This window comes from Lissotriton helveticus, chromosome 3_2, assembly GCF_964261635.1.
Source record: "Lissotriton helveticus chromosome 3_2, aLisHel1.1, whole genome shotgun sequence".
NCBI lineage: Eukaryota > Metazoa > Chordata > Amphibia > Caudata > Salamandridae > Lissotriton > Lissotriton helveticus.
Window position 1 is genome coordinate 120,389,626 of NC_136062.1, and position 14,490 is coordinate 120,404,115.

General features: G+C 49.9%; 1 protein-coding gene across 1 annotated transcript in view; it reads right to left on the reverse strand.

The window, feature by feature from the left end:
* The window catches only part of MNS1 (meiosis specific nuclear structural 1), a 206,095-nt gene that overhangs the window by 47,964 nt on the left and 143,641 nt on the right, over positions 1-14,490 (reverse strand). Inside the window, exon 8 of the mRNA XM_078684605.1 lies at positions 1,566-1,823. Within this exon, the coding sequence (XP_078540731.1) occupies positions 1,566-1,823 (258 nt within the window). The remainder of the gene's footprint in view (positions 1-1,565; positions 1,824-14,490) is intronic.

Sequence of the window (14,490 nt, forward strand, 5' to 3'; positions counted from 1 at the left end):
ATGATTAAGAACCACCCAAAATTTGAGACTGGTACCCTCAGTCATCACTTAGGTAAGCTTTATGAGGAGAAGACCAACATTTATCTCCACACATCTAGTCCTAAGGGGGTAGCCCACCCCCCACCCCCCCCCCCCCGCCCCCCTTTATCCTCTTCTGAATGAGTAATGGCCGGTGAAATCTGATGTGTTGTATTTGGGGTGCCAAGCTCACCCAGGCAAGCTGCAGACTGGCCTTCCTGCGGATAATTAGGTAGAGAGGCTCAAACCGACAGAGGACACTTTGTTAGTATATTTTGTAATTAAATATGTTTACAAACACTACATTCAATTATCTCCGGAATAATTGTTCGCAACTTTACATGTATGAATTACGTACATGAAAGGCTGTGTGAAAATTATTAGTATCCTAAATTAGGAATACCTCTAAATGTTCAAAAATATTTATCATGAAGGAATAATGGCACTTTGTAAGACGGAGTCTGCGTGCGGGCCGCAAAGGACAGCCCCATCTCCTAACCCTGTGCACTCATACTTTGTTTCAGATATTCAGGAGAGAATTCTCTTAGATTCCTGCTCGCCCAGACTCCTCTATGAGGAGGAAATCTTGACCCCAGCTTGACTGACTAGACCTTTGAAATGGAGATGCACTATATTTTAAAGTGTACTGTATAATGCTCAGTACTGTATTGTGTTCATATCTGTAGCATGGTAAACTGTGAGATTCCTGGTTAGTTAAAAAAAAATACTGTATTATAGTTAGTACTGTATTTGGTAGTGCGTTTTGAGGGTTCCTAGAATGTGTCTACCTGTTTATACAGTAAATCATACTTTTTGTGTTGACACAAACTTTGACGTGAGAGCCACCCATTACTGTTACAGTGATATATACTGTACTGTATCTGGTGCACCCAACATTCGCCTCGAGTTAAGTTTTAAACTGCCTTCCTCCCCCACCCAGAGAGTAAAGAATGTCTCGTGAGCTTAGCGAACCCTGTAACTGCAAGCTCTGAGAACCCAGCCTGACCCGTGACAATACATTTACCATTTGAGTACATTTTAATAAATGTCCTTTTTTTAAAGCATAAGTAATCCCATTTGTGGTATGAGAAGTTTGGCACAGGGATATAAAATAATTTGAGGGTCAAACAACCCAGTCAAATTGTAAACACTAGCTTCAAAATCGATAATTTAATTAGGTTTTAAAACTGAGAATTTTACAAAAGTTTTTTACTCTTTTATTACTTATAGGAAGCACCATTTATCCTTATATATTGAACCAGTTGTTAACTGTATTTAACAATGTTGAGTGTACTATTAGGGGGAAAGGAGTCTTCATAACATTTAACACAGACCCTGCATTGTGGACAGCAAACAGTCTGGAAATCTCAGGACTTTAAAAAGCTTCTTTCAAGATCACTAATGTAGCTCTTTGTAAAATAGGTCAAGGAAGACCCACACAGGGACGCACCCTAAATAGAAAGTACGTGGTCCCTTCTCAGCCACAACAATCTCATTGCGAAATACTTATCAGGCGGCTTACCCCAAAATTATTGATAATGTCTTACTTTGTCAGCAATTAACTGTTTGTGGCGGTCTTCTAGAAGTTTCTGAACAGCCCTCTTGTGTTCAAGTTGCTTCATTCGTCGTTTCTGAGCATTCATTTGATTGAGGCGATCGTCCTCAGCAAATTTCGCCATCATAGCTCGCATGAAGGCCGCGTCCTCTTCTTTCTCAGCCTGAAGTACTACCTGCTTGTAGGCGATTTGCTCTTCGAAAGTTTTCTGCAGCTCTATGCGCTGTCTTATTTTCTTTTCCATTTCAGCCTTGAATGAAAAGAAAGGGTGGACAAGAAGGAAGTCAGAACACTGTTATTTTTAACACCTTTAACATCACTGACAAAACTTTTCAAATACACATGTGTGAAACTATCTTCGTTCAACATGTTCTAAAATACCACGGCATCCCACACAGTGCGCAGCTACATCAGTTTGGGTTATTACATTGGCCTAAGCAGGACATAACATTCAGTTGCAACGCATTTTCTAATTTGGCAACTGTTTTATAAAAAAAATTATATTTCTTTACTACAAAAATCCAATGAATATATTCAGAAGCTGGAGGTCTTCTATTATATACTTTTGGTTGCTTGCCTACCAGAGTGACAGCGAGCACATGGACCTACAACTTCTGGTCTCTGTCTGTCCAATTAGTCTGAGTGGTGATTGCCGCTCATAACTGTGAGGTGCAAGAGCTCCCTGCAGTGACATTATAGTGCAAATGCGTGCCTTTACAAAGATGTCTGCAGGGTCAAGGCACACGCTCAGCTGTGGATGCTTCAGGTGTCTGGGAGTGCATGGATCCTCTGGATCTAGGAGTCTTCTGGATCAACCTACCACAAATCCATCACATATTTTCCCAATGCATGCAGCATTTAAATTTGTTTCATTGGCAACTAACTCTTCAACATTAGGTGACTTCCTGGGGTCAATCTACAGTCCAATTGCCCTTTTGTAGGTCTAACGTGTATCGTGCTTACAGCATTCATGGCAAAGAAAAGGTTCTCTGGTGGCTACAGTATCTTCCTGCAGATATCTCACCTCTTGAGTATACTATAAGGCATTAGACTGGTCTGGGAAAATGTCTTCCATAGTTCTCTCCAGACATTAGGAGGCGCTGGCTCCGTAGGGGCACCGGCAGTAACGCCATAGGGGCCATGATGCGCCCCACTGTTGGGACAACATCTGTTTCCCAACCATTTTTTATGCTGCCAAAGGAGCAGGATTGGAGTGACATCAGGTTGTAAAATGCAGAAGTAAGAAAAAATACAAAGTGGAACCTTATTACAGGTGCCCATAGCCATCCATCAGAAAATGGGAAGGTGGGTGGGATCAGTGAGGAATTTGCAGGTATAAAGAGTATCCACCAGAAATATTCTTACTGGAAGTAAGTAACTTTTTCTTCTGATGGATATTTCTATCCTCACCTCTTGAATGGATTTCCAAGCAGGTCCACCTCCGGGATGGGGGGCTGATGGATGGTTATACAATGAAGTCCTGTAGGACAGATCTGACAGAAATACCTCCATATCCGGCAATGGTAAATGTAAATGTAAATGTACAGGAATTTATTTAGCGCAAATCACCAAGCGGTTTCTAAGCCCTTGCTTAGGGAACCCGTCCTGGTATTCCCCTGTGAGATAACCCCGACAGGGTATCCGCAAGGTGAAAGCCAGGCATCCCGCCGCGAGGGGCCGTTGTGGAGATTAAGCAAGCTATTGCCCAGAGTCGCAGAGTGTGAACCCGTGAATCGAGTAGGCACCGGAGCGAGAATTGTCGAGTCCATGGACATTTTAGGACTCAAGACCCCGCCGAGCCGGGAATTGAACCCTGGTCCCGGGCTGACCTCTGCTTCCAGGTCTGCCTCCTCTAACCAGTGAGCCACACTTCTCCAATGGTGCTTGACCAAGGTTTGAAGGGAGACCAAGTGGCCACTCTACACGTGTCACCTACAGAAAATCAACTAGTCACAGCAAATGTTGAGGACTTGGCTCATGTGGACTGAGCCATAATACCCTCCAGAGACTCCTTCTGGGCCACTGCACAGCAGGTATCAACAAACAAAATCTGGATAAGGTCCTTTTCTGCATTGCTTTTCCTTTCTATTGCCATCATACTGAATAAAAAGATTGGATTCCACCCAGAATTCCTTTGAGTGGTCAATATACAACTGACTATCCTCTTCAGATCCAGCCTATAAAGCTTCTGCTTCTCCCTTGTAGGGTGAGGTGGAGTGAAAAAGGAAGGGAGTGTGACCGACTGACCTGACTCAGAAAGAAAACCACCACCTTAGGAAGGAAAGCAGCTCATATTCATAGCTCAAGCTATTGAGGGAAGAAAGAAGTGAAAGGGCTTGCACTGGGAGTCGTAATGGCAACAAGAAAAGCAAACTTAAGAGTCAAGAGACACAAAGAACAACTATGTAAGGTCTAAAATGGAGACCCCATCATGAAGGTAGACTCCAAGTTTAGGTTTCACTGCGGCATAATAAAAGGAGTGGGAGTCAACATGATTGGAGATTTGAAGTGGGACACTGGTCCAGGAGATAGAGGAAGGTCGACAAGGCCATCAGACACCACTTTACAGTACCCACGGCACACCCTTCTTGTGCCAAGGAAAGCACAACCTAGTGCTTGTAAGTGGACCGTATGGTGGTCTGTGCATCAAGTGACAAATTGACCAAGTAGAAATATTTAGCAGAAGATCAGTGGGCAGATAAGAGGACATACATAACGTCATCAGACAGCTGAATTTTTCTTTTTTTAAATGTCCCCGCTCAGTCTCATAAAAGTGTAGGCTCTGGAGATCTGGATGAAAGACCTGACCTGAATGGGAAAGAACATCCACCCTGTGAGGAAGATCGATGGAGGGACAAAGTGAGTGGTGTAGAAGGATTGCATACCCCACCCTTCTCAGCAAAGGATTGCATTCCCCACCCTTCTCAGCCAATCTGGAGCCACCCAGATGATGTGGGCCAGGTCTTGACTGATCTTCGTCTGGAACGGAGGAATTAAGGGTATGAGAGGAAACGCGTAATGAAGAAGAAGAACTCACTACACTGCAAACCCCTTCTCCCAGAGATCTTTGCATAAGATCCTGAAGGGCACAGAACATCAGGCAATGAAAATTGGAACTAGTGGCATAGATATCCACGTGGAACACACCCCAATGATCAAAGACACTCTTCACAACCGCCAGGTGGAGATACCACTCATGGTAGGCACGATGACACAGACTCAGATCTTTGGTCCAGGTATTCTTAAATCGTTTTTGTTAACCATTTTGTAATTTTTTGTTTGTTTTGCACATCAATCAGTAAACATTACAGTTAAAGAAGCACTCATGAAATAAACGGAAAAGAAAAGCAGGGGGGGAAAGAATTAATCGCCAGTAGTAAGGTACACTTCGGATAGTAAAGGCATGACAATCCAAATTTCGGATGTGTTAATACAACCAAGGGTATGACAATCTCTCGAGAAAGTATAAAGCGGTGCTGCTAAGTCTATACATCAGGCGGTACGTGAGTAACAAAGGAACAGTGCAGTTCAAACATAACCTGGGACATAGGGTACAACAAAATGAGGACAACAAAAGGTAAGGAAGGGTAAGAGAGAGTCGTGTAAGACCTGCCGCCATATCTAAATTCGCTAGGGGCCGCAAACACCTCCAAGACATAGTAATAGTAGGGATCCATGGCATGGCCCAGAGGCATTGACTGTCCGAATGTCAGTGTTATTCCATGTTTACATCATTGGGGGAGTGAGGGGGGGTTATACCCTGGGGCGCATTTGGAGATCCCGTGCCTGTATCTGCCACTGAAATATTTGGAAACCATCTCATCCCATTGAGGCGTCAGGGGGAACATGCGAATGCCAAGCAAGTTCTCCCTGCGCAGTACCGCACCCTCCGCCCTCGCCCAATTGAGCAGGGACCTACGCCAAGCAAGGAGATGCGGCGGCAGGGGGGGGTCTTCTACCGCCTGGTAAGCAAGCGTTTGGCCGTTATCAGAACAAGGTCTAAAAACCATGTGGCTGCTCTGTATTTCTTGTTTCTGCTGAAGAGATGTAACACATGGGCTTCCCAGGTCAGGGGAATGGTGCGGGAGGTGCTAGTGAGAGTAGTGGACACAGTATTCCAATAGTCGGTGAGGACTGGGCACCCCCAAAGCATACGTATTAGATCAGTATCCACTTGCTGGCAGAAGGGGCAAGCCGAATCTGTGCAAAGGAAATACCTGTTGATGCGGGCAGGGGTAAGGAAGGCCTGATGGAGTATGAAAAACTGTATCTTTCGAAATCGTTGATTCCGGGGGATGCGTGTCAGACCGCCATGAGCAGCCAGCCATTCCCTATCTGTGAATGCCCTACCCAATGCACCCTCCCAGTGAACTCGAAGTCGGGTGAGATCTGCTTCCGTGTGTTGGCAGCGGGAAGATGCGAACCAGCACGTAAGATGTTTCCCCCTTCCCATCACATGAAGATACTGCAGAGCGTGATGCATGGTAGGTTCATGAGCCAGCTCACCCCACTTGGACGTTAACGTAGCTACAAGTGCTCTGTGTAGCAAGAACTGTCCGGGAGGCTTATCCACGAGTTCCTGGAACAGAATGAGTGCGCCTTCTTGAAAGAGGTCCCCCACATCCTCTATCCCCATTCTGAGGTCTAGTGATGCAACTCAGCTGCCATCGTGTCGGTGTCTCCCCGTGGGGTTCCCAATAGCGGGATGGCGGGTGCGTATGGGATGGTGGGCCTAGTCAGAAAAAGACATCTACGGAAACATTTGTACGCTACAGTGAGTAGAAAAGTATCTGGGGACCTAAGTGAGGAGCAAGTATGAAAAATCTGGAGGAGGGTTTTCAGTGATAGCAGCGTTGCATGGAGGCTGTGTCTAATAGGCAACGGGAGGACATCCACCTGGCAATCCATTGCAGCTGGGAGGACAGGTAGTAATGTTCGAAATTGGGCACCCCAAGGCCGCCCAACTGATTAGGCAGGTAAAGTTTTCCCATGGATACTCTATGGCGTGAGGTTCCCCATATAAAATCCCGCAGTACTTTTTCCCACTGTTTAAAAAAGGAGGGCGAGATGATGAGGGGCAGAGTGGCAAAATAATAGAGGAGGCGGGGGAGGACCGCCATCTTAACTAAGGCGATTCTGCCAGAATTTGCCAATTGGAGGGTCTTCCAGAAGCCCATCTGAGACCAAATCGCCATGGTACCACGGACAACATTTCCGTCAAAGAGGTCAGCCTTGGCTCGATAAACCTGGACGCCTGGGTAACGAAAAGGATCAGTACACCAGGCCACTGGTGCCCCTCCCCCCCCCCCAAGTGTGTAGCACGGATCTGAGACATTCCCTAAGTACAGGGAGAGTATGGACTTTGTCGGGTTATTTCGCAGCCCGGAGACTCGTGTGAAAAGGCTAAGGGCCCGATCAAGGGAAGGGGGGGGATATCATGAAGGTCCCTGGCGTATAGCAATAGATCATCCGCGTACAGCGAAATGGTGTGTACGCCATCTCCGAGTTCGATCCCCGTGTGCGTGCAGACATGAGCCGCCAGCGGCTCCACCGCTAACGCAAAAAGAAGCGGAGACAACGGGCATCCCTGCCGTGTCCCATGCCGTACCCGGACCGGATCTGAAAGATATGGGCCCGTCCGAACCCAGACTGATGGATCACTGTATAGCAACTGTATTAAGCCGTGGAAGTAGGGACCAACCTCAAAACGTGTCAGAGCAGCAAATAGGAAGTTCCAGGCCAGAGAGTCGAAGGCCTTCTCAAGGACTAAGACCATGCTACCCTAGCGCGGCCAGGCGGTTGGGGCATATTCCGCGACCCGAAAGTAGCGGTGCAGGTTCAGGGCTGTACTACGCTGTGGAACAAATCCATTCTGGTCAGAATGTACCAGTTCAGGGACTAGTGGAGCCAGTCGGTTGGCCAAGACTTTAGCCAGGATCTTATAATCCGAATTCAATATAGCAATCGGTCGGTAGGAGCCAGGGGACGCTGGGTCTTTACCGGGATTCACCACATTGGCCGTACGCATGGATGGGGGCAACGTCCCCTCCGAGACTGCCTCCAGGAACACCGAGTGCAGCTGCGGCACCATATGTTCTGCATAAGTTTTGAAAAATTCCGTTGGGAGTCAGTCTGGTCCCGGAGTTTTACCCGAGGCCAAGACACGCAATGCATCCCGTATTTCTTCCTCTGCTAAAGGAGCGTCCAGCTCCAGGGTCTGATCCAATGTCAGAGTAGGCAACTCCACAGTAGCCAGAAAGGACTCCACGTCGCTAGGGAAACCAGTCAAGAGGGTGTCATAGAGGCGAGTGTGGTGCTCAGTCATAAGTGCGTGGATGTCTCCCTGTGTGTTGCGTTCGTGACCGAGGTCGTCTAGGAGGAAATGTATGGGACGTTGGGGATGTTCCTGCCTAATCAAGTAGGCCAGCAGTCGTCCGGCCTTGACTGCGGGCGAATGTGAACGGGTCGAATGTGCCAAATAGTTATGACAGCGTAGGCGGTCTAGAAGTGTCTTCCGCTCGGTATGGGCGGCATTGAGGTGCTGCTGTCGTGGCGGGTCAGTGACAATCTGTGACTTGAGCTGGAGCAACCGGTCCTCAAAACGGGTCAGCGAGGTGTCCAACCCCCGGCGAATACTCCAAGACTGACCCAGACAATGGCCCCTAACCACCACCCTAAAAGCCTTCCACTCGGTGAGGACCAAGGCTGTGGAACCGGTATTAAGTGCAAAGTAGTTGGCTATTGCAGACTCTAGTGAGCCTCGGAAGGGGGGTCCTCCAAGGCTGCGATCTGTAGGCGCCAGGTCGGACCGGAGGAGGTGATGCTTCCCAGACCAGGCGCATCAACAGGGGATTATGATCGGAGTGCGTCCGACCAAGATAGTCCATCACTTGTATCAGAGGGAGGAGGGCTGCGGATGAGAGTACACGTTAAGGCGCACATGTAGTTTATGGACTGGGGAATAGAATGAATATACTCTGGAGTGAGGATGTCTTTCCTGCCAAACATCAGTGAGAGCCCAGTTACCTAACCATGTATTTAGTAGACGAGCATTGGAGGAGGCTGTAGTGTTAGTGAGAGGGGGGGAAGGGGGAGCGATCAAGGAAAACATCGAGCACTGCATTAAAATCCCTCCCCCCCCCCCCCCCAAGGAGCCATGGGATGTTTCTCCATCGGAGTAAAATCTCCGAGAGATCACTCAGGAAGGTGCCCCGGGCAACATTGGGGGTGTATAAAGAACCCAATAATATTGGTTGGCCGTTCAGTCTGCCGCCTATCAGGACATACCGCCCCACTGGGTCTATTAATACTTCCTGCTCTTCCCATGGTACCCCTGCCTTGACCCATATCATCACCCCTCCAGCAATGGACGAGTAATTGGTGCTGTATATCTTGCCACGCCAGCGTTGGCGCAGGCGGGCGGCTTCCAAGGCTGCCAAATGTGTCTCCTGTAAAAATGCAATACTCGTCTTATGATGCTGCAAGTAGGCATAAATGGCGTATCGCTTAGAAGGTGTCTGGATGCCCTTGACATGCCAAGTGAGGACGCTAAAGGCTGGCATCAAGGCAACTAACTTCAGTGTGCCCAATCCGAATACTGCGGAGTCCCCCGCGAGGGGAACTCTCATGGATGGGGGGACGGGGAGGAGGCAGGTCTGTGTGGCCGGCAAATCATGCAGGTGAAGCAAAATAATAAGATGGGGTCGTAAGCAACTTTGCAACAATAAAAGAGCGGAACCCCAACAGGAGGAACTGCCCAAACAATTATGCCAAGTCATGGCTATGGAACTGTTGTCGTTGATTGACTTGTCTTGCGGGGGGGGGGGGGGCACAAGTAGGAGAGTGCGACCAAAGAACGAGAAAATCAGTGTAAGGACCATCCCCCTTAAGTTACCTCAGTGGAGCAGGATAAGGGGCATCATTGAAATACTAAGGTGTGTTAACAAGCCTAGAAGTCACAATTCAAATGAATGTCAGGACTACGGGGAGAGAAGGGAGCCCGCAGAAAGAAGTAAACAATGCATAATCTGCCCCCCTTTCAAATATCCCCAAAAAACACGTGGAAAAGGAGGGGGGGAGAAAAGGCCCCCATCATACAAAATGAAGGCAACAAACAAATGTGTCTTGGAGTCTTGCGACAGTCCGATCGAAATGCAAATCCAATGTCAAATAATGCCATCTGCCGTCAGTGGGGTGACACCCTGGAGAAGGGGAAAATCAGTATCCAAGGACCATTCTGGTGTGGATCCCGGAGCTCCGGAGCTCCGGACCCGGGTGGAGAGGCAGCAGAGCCGACCGGAGATAGAGATCTGGTGGGCTGGAGGGCCACCATCGCTCGCAGGGCCTCCTGATGTTCCAGTCTGATTTGGTCGGGACTGGGAGCGGTCACCACATGCCTCATGGTCTTGGCCTTACCCCCTCTGCGTCGACCTCCGCGAGGGCATTCACGAGGACGGAACTCATCAGATGATTTAGGTGCCGACGCCTGGACCTGTTCCTCAAGCCAGTCCCATGCTTCAGCAGGAGAGTCAAAGTACTTCGTAGAGCCATCCCTGACAACGCGCAGGCGGGCCGGGAAGAGCTAGGAGTAGCGAAGATCCAGGTCACGAAGCTGCTTTTTGACGGCAGTGAAGGTGGCTCGTCTCCTTTGTACCTGAGCCGTATAATCGGGAAAGAGAGAGACTGAGATGTTCTGCACCTTAGGGCCGGGGTGTTTGCCGCGCTCTCGCTGTATAGCGTCTCTGTCCCTGAAGTTCATGACTAGGAATAGGAAGGGGCAAGGGCGCGACCCAGGAGGGGGCCTGCGAGCAGGTATGCGGTGGGCAAGCTCCACCACAAATTGTGGGGAGAGTGATCCGTGAGGCATGAGCTCCTTCATCCAGGTCTCCGTGAAGGTCTCTGGGTACTGTCCCTCCGACCCTTCGTGAAGATTAACCACGCGTACATTATTACAATGTGAGCGACCCTCTACATCATCCACCTTGTCCTCCAGGGTACAGACTTGGTCCAATAGATCTTGGAGTGCAGACGAGCAATTCTGAGACCGGGGTCGGAGATCTGCTAGCGTGGTTTCCGCTTCGGGGAGTTGGTCCGAAAGTTTGTGCTGGTCGGCTCGAAGGAGGGTGAAATGCGAGGTGATAGTGTCCATGCGGCCCTACAAGGATGTGCGGGTCAGATCCAGGGCATTGCCAATGCGTTCCACTGCTGCCAATACATTGTCCGGCTTTATGGCGATGTCAGGCTGCTTAATCGCAGTCATCGATCCGGAGGTCGCGAGTGATGACCCAGCCTGGCCCCCAGGAGGCACATCACAAGAGGGGTTGTTGCGTAGGCGGCCCATGGCAAGCTGCTGCGCACTCTTCATAGGAAAGGAGGCTGGGCCGCTAGGTCTCTGCGATGCCCTTAAGTCAGAAGCCTCGCCTCGTACCAAAAGGAAATCTCTCCAGAATGCGGTCTCCCACCAACCTGCAATGTGCCCCTCCGCACGGACAATGACCACAGGAGCCCTCCAGGATACAAAGCCTCCTCCACAGTATGCCCAGCAGAGGAGCAGCCCCGTGAAGAGTGTAAGTAACTGTGCTCGCCGGGCGACGCCCCAGTCGAAAGCTAGCAAACAGTGGTGGGTAGAATGTCTCCAGCCTCAGAGGGGACCCTCCGTGGGCAGCACGCAACAGGCTGCCACCGCTGAGCAGTCACTCCAGGGAGGGAAAGGGTAGTGTCGGGCACCAATCGCGGTTACGGGCGCAGAAGGGGTACAAATGAGGCCACCTCCCTGGGCCCGCAGCAGTCGCAGCGTCCCACTTCCAACCCTACACACAGAGGAGGGCCCCTAGGTCCGATTGACCCCCGTGGACCCCCACCCCATTCAGGGGCCGCAGTTCAATGGTCCCAGGTAGCCTCGCAGGGGCCTCAGCCCCGATCGGCCTCCGCAGCCCACACCGCCCACCAGGCGCACAAGGACTGCAGCTACACAAACCAGCAGGGGGGCCCCAGGCCGGACTGACCCCGTGGCCCCCTACCTCCACCAGAAGGCACCTCTTTTCACCCCTAAGATTCTCACATCGGCTGGGAAGGTCCCACCGGCCAGTTCCAGCGTCGCAAAATCAGCCTCAGCAGTGGAGTATCGGGTCCGGGAGTGGCGGGGGACAAGCGGGCCACCCCACGTTCCCCAGGCCCGGGGCAGGTACAGCCGTATAATCCCAGCCCCGTCTACGTGATGGGCCCCAGGCCCGACTGACTCCCGGTGGTCCTCTGCTTCAGATAGGTGCTGCAGGGGCCCCTTTGTGTACGCAGGCTCAGGTGAGGGGCCCTAGGCCTGACCAACCTCTGTGGCCCTCCACCAAAACGCTCAAGCCGCAGTCAACCTCCACGTGTCTAACACAGCAGTCTCAATGGGTCCAGGTGGGGGCCCTGGGCACGACCAACCCCCGCAGCCCCCCACCACAGGGCAGAAGCAGCTGGTGAAGCACAAAGGGCTGCCTCACCAGGCACCCGGTGCCTTCAGCTGTAAACGCCGGCAGAGGCCCCAGGCCCGACCGACCCTCGTGGCACCCCACCACAGAACGCCGCAGCACCAGTCCCAGAGCTCGCCCCAGCTGCCACTCTGCAGCGCCAGGCGGGGGCCCCCAGGCCTGACCAAACCTCGTGAACCCCCGCCGCTAGACAGGTGGCGCAGCAGCCCACAGGCTTTTCTCCCACAGCAGGGCACCACCAGCCAGTACTGGGCGGTCAGCAGCTTAAGCCCACATGGCGGGCGCCATTTGCAGAACTGTACACGATCTCCGCTTTTCCTCCGGCTTCAGTGCGGTGGCCCGCCCCACTCTCTCCAGGGCCTCGGCAATGTGGCCCCAAATGCCACCACCGAGAGCGGAAGTCGCAGGAGTGTTGCGCCCATCTTACTCAGCACCTCGGGCCAGACTCGTGCAGAGAGACAGGCTGAGCCACCCGGGGCCGCCGCGGAGCGTCGCCAGGCTGCAGCCGCCTCAAACAGACTCAGAGGACTCACTGCAGACAGGTAAAACCCGCCGATTCCTAAGGATGCTCAGGATAAACGATTGATTTCTTTGCGGAGCGCTAGCAAGACGCGTCAGCCATCTTTGGTGCTTGGCCTCGCCCCCCATCATCCAGATTCCCTGTTGTTGAGCCCAGGATCAAAAGCCTCGGCCCCTCCTGACAGAAAGGTTGAGATTCCCACCCTCTTGCTTACTGATATACTTCATCACAAGCGTACTGTCTTATTAGATTTGCACTGAATGACCACAAAGGGAAGGGGGAAATGCTTGGGGCGCTAGGCGAATCACCCTCAGTTTGAGCAGACTGATGGATGTGTTAGTTCTGCTCTGCTGCAGACCAGAGGTCTCTGATATTCAAAACTTCTATATGAGCTTCCCACCCTAAAGTAGAGGAAAATTTGCTGTTGTCATGGCTAGAGGGGGTTGGAAAAACATCCCACTGGACAGATTCTCTGCCAGATCCCACTAGGCAAGCTCCACTACAGTGTCCCTGGAGATCACTATGGAGTCAGAAGATCTCATTTGTGTTGGGACCACTGTCTGTTCAGGCACCACGGAATGGCTCTATTATGCCAGGAGGCACCAGTGACCAAGTAGATGCAAGAAGCCATCTGACTGAGCAGGCATCTGACACACAGGAGTGAAACACAAGCTCCTTCCTTAACGCACGGAAGCAGAGCATGGGTGTCTCATAGCCTCTGTGGACGTGGAAATGCTTGCATCCAGGTGGTGTCCAGTACTGTCCATATGAACAGTAGGCGCTAGAAGAACTACATGTAAGATTTGTGCACATTGGTGGAAAAGCCCAGTTCTTACAGCAGGGTTGCTTTTGACTGCAGATGCAACAGAGCCATCTCCGAGGTCTATTGAAAACAGACCTGTAGAAACGAGGATACTTGGCCTCTCACCGGCCTCTAGTTTTCCATTGGACCATTTTTTCGATCTAGTTCAACTTAATATATAAAACGAAAATCAGAGGAAAAAGGCATTGATTACAAGTAATATAACATAACGTAACGTATATTTGTAAAGCGCACTTTCACCTGTGGGTACCTTGCCGCTGAATAACAGATGTTTATCATTACCCAACTCAATGGTACTCATTTTATCTACCTCAGACGGATGAAATGATGAGTGGACCTGCTGGGATTTGTACCTGTGACCATGAGGTCATACATAGGCCCCTACAGCGGACGCATTAGTTCACTAAGCCATCAGATCTGGCTTGTCATATGTTTGAGTTAGCTTTCTGACGGAACCTGAGGAATAAATTCCATGAATCGAGATACAATCATCTCATCTGTTGGCCAACGTGGAGAAGTAAAAACTTCTTTTGTCTTCATTTTTAGAAGACAAAATTGTATAGGGTTACTTTCTTCATTCGTGTGGTCTCTTCTTTTGCTACCTCTTCAGTATTGTCCCACTATTCCTTTTCTTCCCAAGTCTGAAATCAACAATTTTAAAAGTCTCTATTTTAATGGTTAGTCCACCAAAAGGTTCTAGGGCTTAATGTGCAAATGAAAAATAAAAATGAAACAAAGCAATCCTACCATAGTACCAAAAGGCAATGGGCAATAGTAGTCACAGAACAAACAATTTTTATTCTGCCTCAAATCACTGCACAGTTTATTTAGGGTAAGTGATAAATTATAACATGTTGTAAGGAAGTGGAATGCCATGGAGGCTCTGTCATAAACAACATACCTTTGATTATACTAACAAGGGACTTTATCACAGTCACCACCTGTATACTGAACATCTATTTGATATTTGACGAGCTAGTCAAGAATATGAAATAAGCTCTCTTGCTATAGAAACGCCAACGTCACCATCTGGAACACACACAACATTTTTTTTAATAATAATTGTGTAATTCAGAGTACTTTTGAAATGTTAAATAGTCCC